Below are 12,870 nucleotides of genomic sequence, written 5' to 3' on the forward strand. Positions count from 1 at the left end.
GAAACCCAAATGGGCATCGAGCCAAATAAGGGCTCCTGGGCCAGTCTCCCACTCCCCGACAGCTTTCCTATGCCCACCTGCTGCAGGAGGCAGGACACACTCTATTGAGGGCCTCAGGTAGACCCTGAGATGCTCTCCCAGCCCCAGCTCCTCCCTTCCTCTGGATTTGCAACTGCTGTCAAGACAAAGGGACCTTCTCTGCTCTGCCATCGACATCTCACCTTCCTTTCAGACCCAGTTCCACACCTCCCTTCCAGAAAGGCCCCCGCCCACCGCAACCCAAAGGGCCTCATCTTCTCCTAACCCCTTGATTACATATTCTAGGGGCTTGCTGAGGACAGCTTTGTCTCACCAGGAAGGGCAAGTACTCAGTTTCTCTCACTGGACTAAGAGCCTCCAATGGTAGAACTTTGTATACCTACCAGATTGGAGACCACCCAGAGCAGGGCTCTGAATCCTCATCAGACCAGGGGCTCTCCAAGGACAGAGGTTACTTCTCTCCATTAGACTGGGAGAGCTCTTTTAGGACAATGATGAACTCCCCCATTAGACCCAGAGTTCCCCCACCATAGCGCCATCAGGCCTGCTCACCGGGAAGGCGTAGATGAAGATGGCCAGGAACAGCAGCAGGATGAAGAGGATGATGAAGAGGATGATGGCCCACCGGAAACGCCGCCACAGGATGAACTTCATGGTCTTGTATGGGGAGGTGAACCACAGGAAGGAGGTGTCGGGGCGCCTGGAAGCGAGATCCTGGAGGTCAACTGGGCATCCTCTACTAGGGCTGCTTTCTCCAAACTCTGCTCTCAACAGCAGGTCCAACGGCCTGGCCCTCCGCAGTCCACCCCCAGCGCCTGCCCAGGCCCTGTCCCTAAACTAGCCCTTTGCGCTTGTATTCCGTCTCCCCCAAGCCCTTGCTACAGTGTCACCCCCACCTGTGCTGCCCTCCTCTTCTGGGTGCTGCCAAGCCCTAAGCATCCTCAGGGGCCCAGTTCTCTGCCACCCTCTCCAGGACACCTTCCTTGGTGCCCTTGCCCATTCCTGACCCAGGACTTAATCACGAACTACAGATTTAGGAGCTGGGCAGTGCCTCAAAGTGCTCCCCAGCCCACTGAGTCCCAGATAAGCCAAGCCACCTGCTCAGATGCACATGGCTGGTCCATGCTCAGGGAAGGATGGTGGGAAGAGAACATAGGAAGCTGGTTCTCTCACAACCAAGAATCTCAAAACCTTTCCCTAGGCCAGCTCCACAACTCAAAGTACGTGGAGGATTCTGTGTCTCCATCATGGCCCCGTTAACTCAGACTGCACGCTGGTGTCTCATGGGTCTCTCTTTTCTTCCTGTGCAGAGCCCAGCATCCTCGGGCAAGGGTGCCTCTCACTGCTCTGCCAGCCCCATGGCACAATCATAGCACATTCCCTAAGAGGCCTGTGATATAGGGAAGACAGGGATTGGGCTCCCCATTTCACAGATGGGAAAATGAAGGCTGAAAGACCATTTGAAAGTCATACTGGCACCACAGGAGACCCATGGAAGGCAGCTTGGTAGGTAAGGTCAAGACCTTGATTGGGCTCTGGAGCCAATCAGACCAGGTGAGAACATTTCCGCTTCACCGCTGTCCTAGCTGGAACGCCCTTATTGAACTTTGCTGAGATTACAACTACCCTGCAGGGAAGGTTCCATAGCACGATGTATACATGCATATGATAGCATGCTTGGCACGCAACCAACAGGTACCCAGTAGCACCTGCGTCTTGAATTCGCAGAGCCCAGTGTTCTCTGGAAAGATGCCCGTCACCTGCCCCCTAACTTACTGTGTGGCCTTGGATGAGTCATGCCCCTCTCTGAGCCATGTGGGCTTTGTGACTTCTACATGGCCATGCAATGGGATGCCTCCTGGACTGTGCCTGTACCCCCAGACCTGTGGGCATTGGGGCTCAGGGGCTGGGCACTGACCTTGGGTCCTCAAGCTTAGGGTTCATGTTGGGCTCATCCCTGCCCTGGCCAGCGGGCCGCTCCTCATGCTCACTCTCTGTTACAATCTCCAAGGTCATTTCCAGCTTGCCCTGAGGGGACAGAGAGCGCCTGGTTAGGGGCACAAAGGCTCTGCTCAGTGGCCTGGAGAATAACCAGGCCAGGAAAAACATAAGGGCCACTTCATTATTAAAATAAATAAATAAATAAAAATAAAAAAAGATGTAGGGTTTCTGAACATAAACGCAGCACCTGCTCTTCGTAAAACATTTGGAAACCTCAGAAATGTATAAAGAAGGGAGACTCTCACCCTCACGTCCACTACATGGAGACAAGCACTGTTAACATCTGCATGCATCACAGCTGATTTTCTCTGCAGGTGTATGAAATATACATTTCCATAGCTGGCTTCTTTTCACTTAGGAATATTCACTATGTAGTTGTCTATCCTTTAAAGTTTGGTTTTGAACGACTGCCAAACATTCTATGGGATGGTTGACCATAATTATTTAGTAAACTACTTATTTTGGTTCATTTAGGTTGTTTCCAACTGTTTGATAGGATAAATAATGCTGCAACAAATATCCCAGAACCTAGATTTTTAAATTTTATTGGGTTATTTATTTAGAAGAGATTTTAGAAGTGGGATGACAGAGTCCAAGGGCAGAAATATTGGTAAATCTGTTACTATATGTTATCAAATTGCTTCCTCCACACAGTAAAACCATTAGCACTCCCAGCAGAAGTAAAAGGGGGGCCTGTCTTCTCTCTGCATCCTCAGCAGCAATGAGCATTTCTATTTTAAAAATATATATAATTTAACAGACCAAAAAAACCCACATTTTAAAATACAGTAGTCCTCCCTTATCTTTGGGTTTGATTTCTAGGGTTTCAGCTACCTGTGGGCCAGTACAGTAAGATATTTGATACACAGAGAGAAAGACCACATTCACCTAACTTTTATAACAATATATAGTTATAACTGTTCTATTTTATTATTATAGTTGTTACTCTCTTACTGTGCCTCATTTAGAAATTAAACTTTCTCATAGATATGTATAGATGGGAATAAACATAGTACATAATATGGGCTTAGTACTATCTGCAGTTTCAGGCATCCCCTGGGGGTCTTGGAACATACCTCCTGCAGATAAGGGGGGACTACTGTATCCCTTTATTTAATTACTAGAGAGACTAAATCTTTTTTAAAATGTTTTGCAGACATTGGTAATTATTTTGTGAATTATCTATGCATGTCGTTTTCTCCTTTTTCCTTTGGGGCACTAGTGTTTCTTATTGTTACCATTCTTTATATAACAAGTAGATTCAATTTCAAGGACCACTTTCAGGGTTGGCTGGCTGCCTGCAATTTCTAAGTAAACTTTCAGGGATTAACTTCTTCTCCATGGCTGCTGTGGACTCAGGGGAAGGACGGTTCCCTCTGGCCCTCCAGTCACCCCTCTAAGCAGACCTCTCAGAGAGTAGAGCAAGGATGGTCCCTCAGAGGGTCCTGCTCAAATGGGAGAGGCATGACCCCTGTCCATTCACCCAGGAAGCCCAGATCAGAGGAAACCCAGGACACAGGTCTCTATTAAAGCCAATGAGCAGAGTATAAACAGAGTCATCTTTTGATTTAAATAGGCTTCCCCTGGGATGTGAGCCTCAAAGGAGAAGAAGGCTGGAAATTGGGAGGAAAGAGGGAGAATGCCTTGGAAAATAGAGTAAGGGGGGGACGGGGGCAGGAGAGAGGGAGAAAGGAGGAGGAAGAGTAAGCATGTATTTTCTGATGATATATTTTCTGACAATGTATATGGAAGAAGCTGCCCCCATGCCCTCCACTGGGGCTGGAGAAGCAGACTTACCGCCAGTATCTTCTTCTCACCCTCTTCTGCTACACAAGGCCACCAGCCCTTCACTGTTTTCTGCTCAAAAAGGGACACAAACCATTCTGGGTGGAAAGTGTCATCCAGCTGGTCCAAGGAGCACTTCTCGGCTGTCTTGGCTGGCTTGGGCATGCGGTTGAGATCGAGCTGCAGGGAGCCTGCAACACCGAGGTGGTTTTTGGCCAAGGGCTGCTCGAACACTGCCAGCCTGTAGCCACCCTTAGGCAGGGCAGCTTCAGGAAAAACTCAGTGACCTCCTCTGTCACCAGCTTCTATCCATGGCCGAGCCACAGGTAAAATCTCACAAACTCTCCATCTCCCCACCCATTGTTTCCCATTCCATCTATACAGCTTCCCATTCACCTACTCACACATTCATATACATGTTCATCCACTCCTATTTACTCACCCTTAACAAAGCCACCCACCTCTTCAATGACTCATTTATGTACAAATCCATTCATACACCATCTATAAACAGCGATCCATCAATTTTTTTAAATTGTTTTTATCATGGTAAAATACATATAACAGAACATTTGTTATTTTAACCATGTTAACTGCACAATTCAGTGGCTTTAATTACAGCCACAATGCTGTACAACCATCACTACTATTTCCAAAACCTTTGCATCCCCCAAACAAAAACTCTGCACCCATTAAGAAATAACTCCCCATTCCTCCCTCCCCTTCGCCCTCGTAACCTCTAGTCTACTTTCTGTCTCTATGAATTTGTCTATTCTAGATATTTCATATAAGTGGAATCATACAATATTTGTTCTTCTGTGTCTGGCTTATTTTGATTTCCATAATGTTTTCAGGGGTCATCCTTGTTGTATATATCAGTAGTGTTTTTTTTTAAACCGTATTATTTTTTGTGGTTGAATAAGATTCCATTCTAGATACATACAGGTTGGACATCCCTAATCTGAAAATCTGAAATTCAAAATGCTCCAAAGTCTGAAACTTTCTGATTGCCAACATGATGCTACAAGTGGAAAACTCCACACATACGTACTTAAACTTTGCTTCATGCATAAAATTATTTTAAATATTCTGTAAAATTCCCTTCAGATTATTCTTACAAAGTATATATGAAAAAAATTTTGTATTTAGATTTGGGTCCTATCCCAAAGATATCTTATATGCAATTATTCCGAAATCCAAAAAGCATCAAAAATCTGAAACACTTCTGGTTCCAAGCATTTCAGATAAGAGAAATGTACCACACTTTGTTCATTCATTCATCTGTTGATGGACACTTGAGTTGTTCCCATCTTTTAACTTCATATAGTGAATAATGTTGCAGTGAACGTTAGCACACAAATGTCTGAGTCCCTGCTTTCGATTCTCTGGGGTACACACCTGGAGGAGGATTCTTGGTTCATTAGTAATTCTATGATCAGCTTTTCAGGGAACTGCCAAACAGTTTTCCACAGCAGCTGAATCATTTTACAAAACCAACAATGTCCCAGCACACCAGCAATTTCTCCACATCGTCAAAACACTTGTTCTCTTCTGGTTTATTATTATTGTTATTATTATTATTATTATTGCCATCTTAGTAGACATGAAGTGGTACCTCACTGTGGTTCATCCAACAGTCTTTTTCATCTACCACCTAGTTATCCAAGCAGCCATCTTTTTATATTGTTTTATCTAATCATCCCTTTTATCCATTATCTCCCAGGATACCTTCAACTATTAGGTTGAACCATATGAAAATTCTTGTATTTAACTATCTTTGACCCATTTAAACAGCAATTTCATGTCATTTCACCTAATCTAATCATGACCTGATAAAGTCAATGGGATTGGAGCACAGGCTGCTGAAGGGATTAAGAAAGATCAATAGAAAAATTATTTTCTGAAGCCAAATTAAAGAAATTCTCAAACACCATGCAAAGGTGATTCAAATTTTTTCAGTGTGGAATGCATAGTTGCTATAAGTGAACATTAAATATAACTTTTTTTCTAGTTTTCTTTCTTTCCACTCATCCATTTATCAATCTGTCCTTCCATACAGCTGTCCATCTACTTTGACCTATCTACATTCCTCTATAGCTACCATTTGTTAAGCACTATATCTGTCCATTAATTAGGTTATTATTCCACCTGTCTGTCCACTTATTCAACTGTATAGTGGCACTCATCTATGTCTCCACCCACCCATATAGCTCTCCATCCCTCCAGTGCAGATGAATGAATGTTTATTTTCTATTTGAAATATGATGCCAATAGATTAAGCAAATATCAGAATATTAAACCACACACACACACACACACACACACACACGCACACGCACGCACACACATTATCTCAGCATGACCTACATAAGAAACTGTAAGGAAACACAGGATAACTGGATGGTGACTTTATAGGTGCTTAACCATTACCTTTAAAAATTAAGAAATATTCAAAAGACATAAATTACATAATTAGAAAATAAATTATGAAGGTGGAAAAGAAAAATCTCATGGATATAAAAGCTAGTATTTGTTAATGGTTTTATTTTTTAAAACAAAGGATGAGTCTGTTTAACTTTATTTTGAACATGGTTTACTCAGTCAGTAAAAAAGGCAGGGTTTTTTTGTTTTTCTTTTAAAAACTAATTTTCTAAAGCCTCACTTCATAAAGGAAAGGCTGATGCCATAAATTCATAAAGTCTGTAAGAAAAAAGACTCCATAAACAATTTAAAGCATAAGAAAAATCCGGAGAAATTATTTGCAATGTATTCTTAATACATAAAAGGCTCTGAAAATCAGTAATAAAAGATGAACATTGCAAAACCATGAAAAAATTCCACAATATGGATAATAAATATATTTTAAAGTTCTACCTTAAATGCAATTTAAAAAATGCAAATAAAAAGGAATTATCTTATTGGCAATTTTTTTTAATGTACAGTGGTAGCAAAAGTTTAGGGAAAATGGCACCCTGTAGAAACAGGGCACAGGTGGGAGTATAAACAAGTAAAACCTTTCTAGAGGGCAACTGAACAAAATGTTTCAAAAACTATTAAAATGTACAAAGACACATCTGCTTCTTAGAGCTAAGCAAAGATATGCACAAAAGATCCAAAGATATGCATACACCAAGGGTGTCACTCACTTTGGAAAACCTGGAGATGACCTGAATACCCACCAAGAGAGGATTAATTAATGAAAACAGGGCCCATCTCTGCGACAAAACATAGGCAGGCATTAAGTGTGATGATGGAGATATAAATGCAGATCGATACCTACTGACCAGAAAGGATGTTCTTGGAAGATTAGGTTTTCCAGAAAATCAGGATATAAAACAGTCTGTGTAATAGAAATCCATTCATATACATATGAATATATGTGTGTATTGTATATGTATGCATGTAGATGTGTATATATTAATACGTATATAAAATACTTATGTTTAAGTCTCAAATAATATATAACATAATAATCCACGCCAAAATGTTAGTGGAAATTATCTCTGGGTGGTGAGATTAAGGTGGGGAGGAGGCATTGCTTACCTGCATTTTCTAATTCCTCTACAGGAATTATGTACAAAATAATAAATAAAATAATAGAAGTCAAACTTGGTGCCACCCTTTTTAGACCTGATGCTTTTATAACAAAGTTCTCTGTGTGCATGTGGCCAGGCCAGGTGTGCAGGGCGGGGGAACAGTCAGGTGAACTGGGAGCCTTCTCCCCACTGCCGGAAGCCACACCTCAGAATATCCCCTGCAGGGGCCCCAGCGCTCAGCTAAGACCAACTCACCTTCTCCAATCAAGGGCCACCCCAGGAAAGCTCCAGGCCACCCTGCTCCCAAGTGGCAGAGCGGATCCAGAAACCATGGATCCTGACTTCCCGGGCTGCCATTTTCACAAGCTCGCTTTATTTTTTAATCAAGGTAAAATGCACGTCACATAAATGCACCACTTTAACCATTTTAAGTGTACAAATCAGTGGCTTTGAGTATATTCACAGAGTTGTGCAACCGTCACCACCATCTAATTCCAGAACCTTTCCATCACCCCGAAAAGAAACCTCTTACTTGTCACAGTCACTCCCCAGCCCCACTTCTCCCAATCACTGGCAACCACTAACCTATTTTCTGTCTCTATGGATTTGCCTATTATGGACATTTCATATACATGAAGTCACATAATATTTGACCTTTTGTGTCTGGTTTCTTTCACCTGGCATGTTTTCAGGTTCACCCACAGTGTAGTATGTATCAGTATTCCATTGCTTTCATGGCTGAATAATACCCCATTGTATGGATAGACCGCATTTTCCAGAGTTAACCTTTATAGCCATGACGGGGCTATCATGAACTCACTGCTCTCACGGACAAGCATGCTGGCCCCATACAATGTCTTCCTCCTTGTCCCCATATCCTAACCCTACAAGGCCACCATCAGCACCCTCCCTTCAACCCAGAATCCCTGCTCCCCAGCCCTGGATTTCAGCACAGCCCTTTCCACCAGAACCCTGTCTGGCAGTAATGGGGATGGAGGCTGTGTTTGTTCATTCAGTCGGTCACACAGGCACAAGGATGAAGAGTGACTTGATACCCTCACTCACAGGGCTCAGTCCGTGTCGAATGTGAGGCCAGACAGCTGGCGACAGGCAGCACACACTTGCGTCCCTCGCATCCTTACGGATCTGAGTCCCACCATCCAGCATGGCCGTGTTCAGTGCCACCTCTACTGACAGGTCCACCCTCAGTGGCCACCAATCACTCTGACATTGCTGTGTGTCATACACCTCACTTAACACTGGGACACATGACCCTGAGCTCCCTGAAAGCAGAAAGCAGGACCACTCCTCCTGCTAGGCTTCCCCAAGGGTCCAACAGTGGCATAAACACACAGTGTGGGTGCTGGGGCAGCCCCCAAGTGCAGAATGGGATTCTAGAAATGGTGCTTACCCAGAAAATCATCAAAGGAGAACTTGTCATTGTCCCAGATCTGGAATATCACTTGTGCTGGGATTTTGCTCTCAGTCTTGTCCAGCCTCCAGAAGGCATCCTGACCCAGAGGAGGAACAGAGAAGGATGCAAGGAAGCAAGGTTAGAGAGAGGCAGTGTTCCTGGAGGCTGCCTGGAGGAGACAGAGGAGTAGGACATCCCCAAGGGTCTTGACAGAGTCAGGTCCTGTGGGAAGACTGGGAAAGGCAGATCCCAGAAGGCCCAAAAGGGCCCAAAAAGGCACCATGCAGGCTCAGTTCACATAAGATGGCTCCATTAATCCTCCGAATTCTGTAAGTCAAAGTCGTCACTACCATTTTGCAGATGTTGAAGGAGAGGCTTGGAGAAGTTAAAGGAATGTGCCTGAGGTCTGACCACTAATAATAATAACATTAATATCATGCTTCCTATGCATTGGCCCTCTACTGCTATGAACTCATTTATCCTTCCAACTACCTATGAAGGAGATACTATCTTCACAGTGGAGGAGACCAAAGCAAGTAATTTGTCCAAGATCACACAGCTTGGAAGTGGCAAGCTGGATTCAAATTCTGGCAGCCAGGTTCCAGAGTCCTGCTCTCTACCGTAAACCCTGCTCTGTACCTGGCATCTCAGGGTCAGGGTGGGGTAACTGAGACTCTGAGGGACCCCACCCCAGCCTGGCTGTCACAGAAGGATCTCCCAGCACGCTGCTGTAAGGAGTTGGCACTGGAATCTAGACCCCAGCTCCTCCCTCTCCACCCCACCCAACTTCACTCCAAGAGCTTACCCCAGAGCAAAGCCAAAGCCTGAAGTACTGGGAAGTTCTGTCTCCTGCTGAAAGGAGAGGAGGGGCCCTTCTCTCCCCACCCCACCTCCCTCAGACCAGCTCGCCTGGAACAAGGTCATCTTGGGCTTCCTCCCACTGAAGTTTCATGGAGCAACTGAGCGGTGTGGGACTGCACACGCGGAGGCCGGAGAGCACCCCTCAGTCCAGCCATACTCAACCCCCAGCACTGTCACTAGGGCTTTCCAGCGCAGTCTTGTTCTCTGGTTTCTCACTATAACTCTCCCCTGGGTGAGTGGCAAGGACAGGAAACAGTGTGACCATCCTGCAGACAACGGGTGCCAAGTCCTGAGTGCCGGGTCAGAGCAGGGGCCTGGACCCAACTCTGCAGGAGAAAAGCTCCACTGAATGCCTGGTAAACCCACCCTTGCTGTCCAGCCAGGGCCTGCTGTGTGGCCAGCCCAGCCTCAGAGGTTGTCCATGGAAATCCCAGTGAGCTCCCGAACCGAAGACCACAATCCCTTCCCCGTGAAGACTGGTCACCGTGCAAAGCACCAGCCACGGCCTGGACTGCTGCCTGGGTTGGGGAAGGGGCTCAGGTCTCCAGCTGGCCCCTCGCCTCCAGCCCTCTGTCTGGTGTCTCCCCCCTTTTCCGGGCCCCAGCCCTTCTGCAGGTGCCTCCCTCCTCTGGCGAGCTTTTATGGCCAGCTCCGCAGGCCCGCCTGCATGGCCCGCCAGCAGCCTCCATTCCTCTGGCCGGCTTGGTTTATGGGCTCGGTAATGAGCCAGAGGTTCAAACGGCCCCTGGTGGGAGCAGCTGGGCTGGGGCTCCAGCCTGGGGAATGAACCCCCCCAGGTCCCAGGCGCTCATTATGCTCCTGGCCTGGGCGCTTTTACTAGCTGTTTATTTGCAGGGTGGGTGCCTGACGCGCAGGCAGGCCCCAGTGGGTGTGCTGGGCTCCAGGTGGGGAGCCGGGCCGGGGCAACCAGTGGTGGTTCAAAGCTGCCGGATGAAAGGAGACCTTGTACTTTACGACAGTCTCGTCTGGTTAATGGGGTCCCTGGAGGGCCTGCCTGCCAGAGGCCCTGAACCCCACGGCAGAGGGCCGGCTCTGTGGCAGGCCCAGGGAGCCCAGAGGCTGTGCAGCGCCCCTGCATAAACCCACCTCAGACTCGATCCTTCAGCCCAGCCCAGCTAACTGGTGCCCCACTGTGGCCACGACTCTGCCTGCCTCCCAGGGTCCCTTCACTCCAAGAGGGACCCTCTGGCTCTGCCTTCAGCCAAGCCAGTTTCTGTCTGCCACTTCTGGTTGACTTCAGAGCCACCTGGCCCCTGTTTCTGTTTCTCAGCCTCCTCTTCTGACCTTCTCTGCCCCTCCTTCCAGCCACCTTCTCCCCAGAGTCTGGCATCATGTAGAACGTCCCTTCCCCTCTGGCCTTCCGTCTCAGTGATCCTCTCCTTCAACTTCCTGACCCCTCTTCCTCCTCTCCATCCCTGCTCCCCCAGGGGCTTCTCATTGTCCTAAGTCTGGCCCAGACCCTCTTGGCCATCAGGCAGTCCCTTCCATATCCTGTCTTCCTCTGGAACTCGCCCACAGGTTGGCCCCACTCTCCCCTTCTTCATTCCTCCTGACCAGGCTGTATGATAAAGAGACAAAACCACATCATTGCCAGAATGGAGTCACCCCAAATTCTTAATCAGCAACCACAACTGGGTCCCCAGAACTGCCAGGTAACCCTCTCTATGATGCCAGTCACACTCCTCCCCATCTCTCTGTGTCCCTCCCCCACCCACTCAGCACAGCAGCTCTTTCCAGCTTTTTCCACTGGTCTCAAGTCACCTGCCCCAGTACCGGATCATCTCTCCTCTTACTTCAGAGACAAAAGCAGAAACCTCCATTCCAGCCACTCCTTATCCACATCTTCACCTGTCATGAGGAAGGGGCTGTCCCACCTCCCACTCCTCTCGGTCTCAGTCCCCATCCATGTCCAGCCCTTCTAGGTGAGCCCTGGGGGTGCCACGTGCGGCACAGCCCCCCCGTCCACTCCCAGGCCTCCTCTCCCTCTGTCCACAGCACAGCGGGTGGGGGCAGTGCTGTGTCTTGGGGCAGATGCAGCCTTGGCTTTCTGATGGAAGCAGGCTTGTGACAGGCAAGCACACCGAACAGCAGCAAACAAGGCTCAACCTGCAAATGGCCCAGGCTTTCCTTGACCTCACAGAACCCTGTTGCTCAGTTCTGCTTTCTGCCAGTCACTCCACAGCAATGGCTCGGTAAAGAGATCCACTCAACCCTGTTGAATCCATGTTTTCTTTTGTTTCACGGTTTCAGAAGGCTCCATGGAGCATTTTGCTTTCTCTAACGTGCAGATGACTCTGCATGTTAGGCTGGGAAGGGCCATGCAGAGGGGGTGTAATGAAGAGAACTAAGAAAATCCAGGCACCGGAACGCATCATATATCCCCTTCCTTTCAAGAGACAAGGAGTCATAGAAGCTTTGAGGCTTAAAGCCTTGGGCCACCTCTGGAAGGAAATTGGGCCAGCAGAACCTAGATGCCAGAGAGGCATTTACCCCCTTGAGTAGGAGAGCACCTCAGGGTGGGACAAGGATGGTCAGAAGTTACAGCAGAGGCCCCTCTGCCTCCAGCCAGCATAGCCCTGAAGTCTCCACTGCCCTCAGCACCCATTCTGTGTTCTAGGGGCTGCTCTCTGAGGGCAGGCCTAGTCCTAGCAGGAAGAGGCCAGCTGCCCTCCAGTTCTGCCTAGTTCAGGAGTAAAAAGTTGATGCCCCAGATGAGACCTAAACTAGCAGATGCTGAGACACAGAGACCGAGGTCCCCAAATCCAGCCTCCCCTCTGGCTGATGCAAACCAGGTCTCCCCAGGTGCCTTTGGTCTGCAGTGAGAGGCGGGAGTGGAGAGAGGAGGGTGATGGCTGTGGGCCTGCAAGCACAGAGCCGCTCCAAGTGACTGCCCAGCTTGGACAGTGACCATAGGCACAGATGTGGAAAATGGGGTATGGGAAAGACTTGGCCAAGCAACTCCCAATCCTGTGGACACCATGATCTATAGATCAGGCTGGCCTTCTCGGGAAGCTCCCCCATGGGGTCTGCCCCACTGCCCCTTTGAAGGCCATGCTGGGTGTCCCTACTCTGCCCACTCAGACCCCATGATTCTTCCTGCTGCTTAACTTGCCTGAGGTAGGGAGGGAGGCAGTGACTTTGGGATCTGGATTTAGCTACAAATGATGGATATGGCACTGTGTGGTCATGAGGTGGCCATGGGGTGGCGGCAGT

The 12,870-nt window shown here is 47.7% G+C and overlaps 2 protein-coding genes across 2 annotated transcripts in view; one reads left to right on the forward strand and one right to left on the reverse strand.

Moving 5' to 3' along the window:
• Window positions 1–12,870, forward strand: part of PAIP2B (poly(A) binding protein interacting protein 2B) — a 577,567-nt gene that overhangs the window by 84,467 nt on the left and 480,230 nt on the right. The window lies entirely within an intron of this gene.
• The window catches only part of DYSF (dysferlin), a 219,204-nt gene that overhangs the window by 3,227 nt on the left and 203,107 nt on the right, over window positions 1–12,870 (reverse strand). The window contains exons 52-55 of the mRNA XM_050755219.1: window positions 8,773–8,872; window positions 3,838–4,016; window positions 1,958–2,067; window positions 592–739 (exon numbers count right to left, since the gene is read on the reverse strand). Of these exons, the coding sequence (XP_050611176.1) occupies window positions 592–739; window positions 1,958–2,067; window positions 3,838–4,016; window positions 8,773–8,872 (537 nt within the window). The remainder of the gene's footprint in view (window positions 1–591; window positions 740–1,957; window positions 2,068–3,837; window positions 4,017–8,772; window positions 8,873–12,870) is intronic.

Source organism: Macaca thibetana, chromosome 13, assembly GCF_024542745.1.
Source record: "Macaca thibetana thibetana isolate TM-01 chromosome 13, ASM2454274v1, whole genome shotgun sequence".
In the NCBI taxonomy this organism is placed as follows: Eukaryota; Metazoa; Chordata; class Mammalia; order Primates; family Cercopithecidae; genus Macaca; species Macaca thibetana.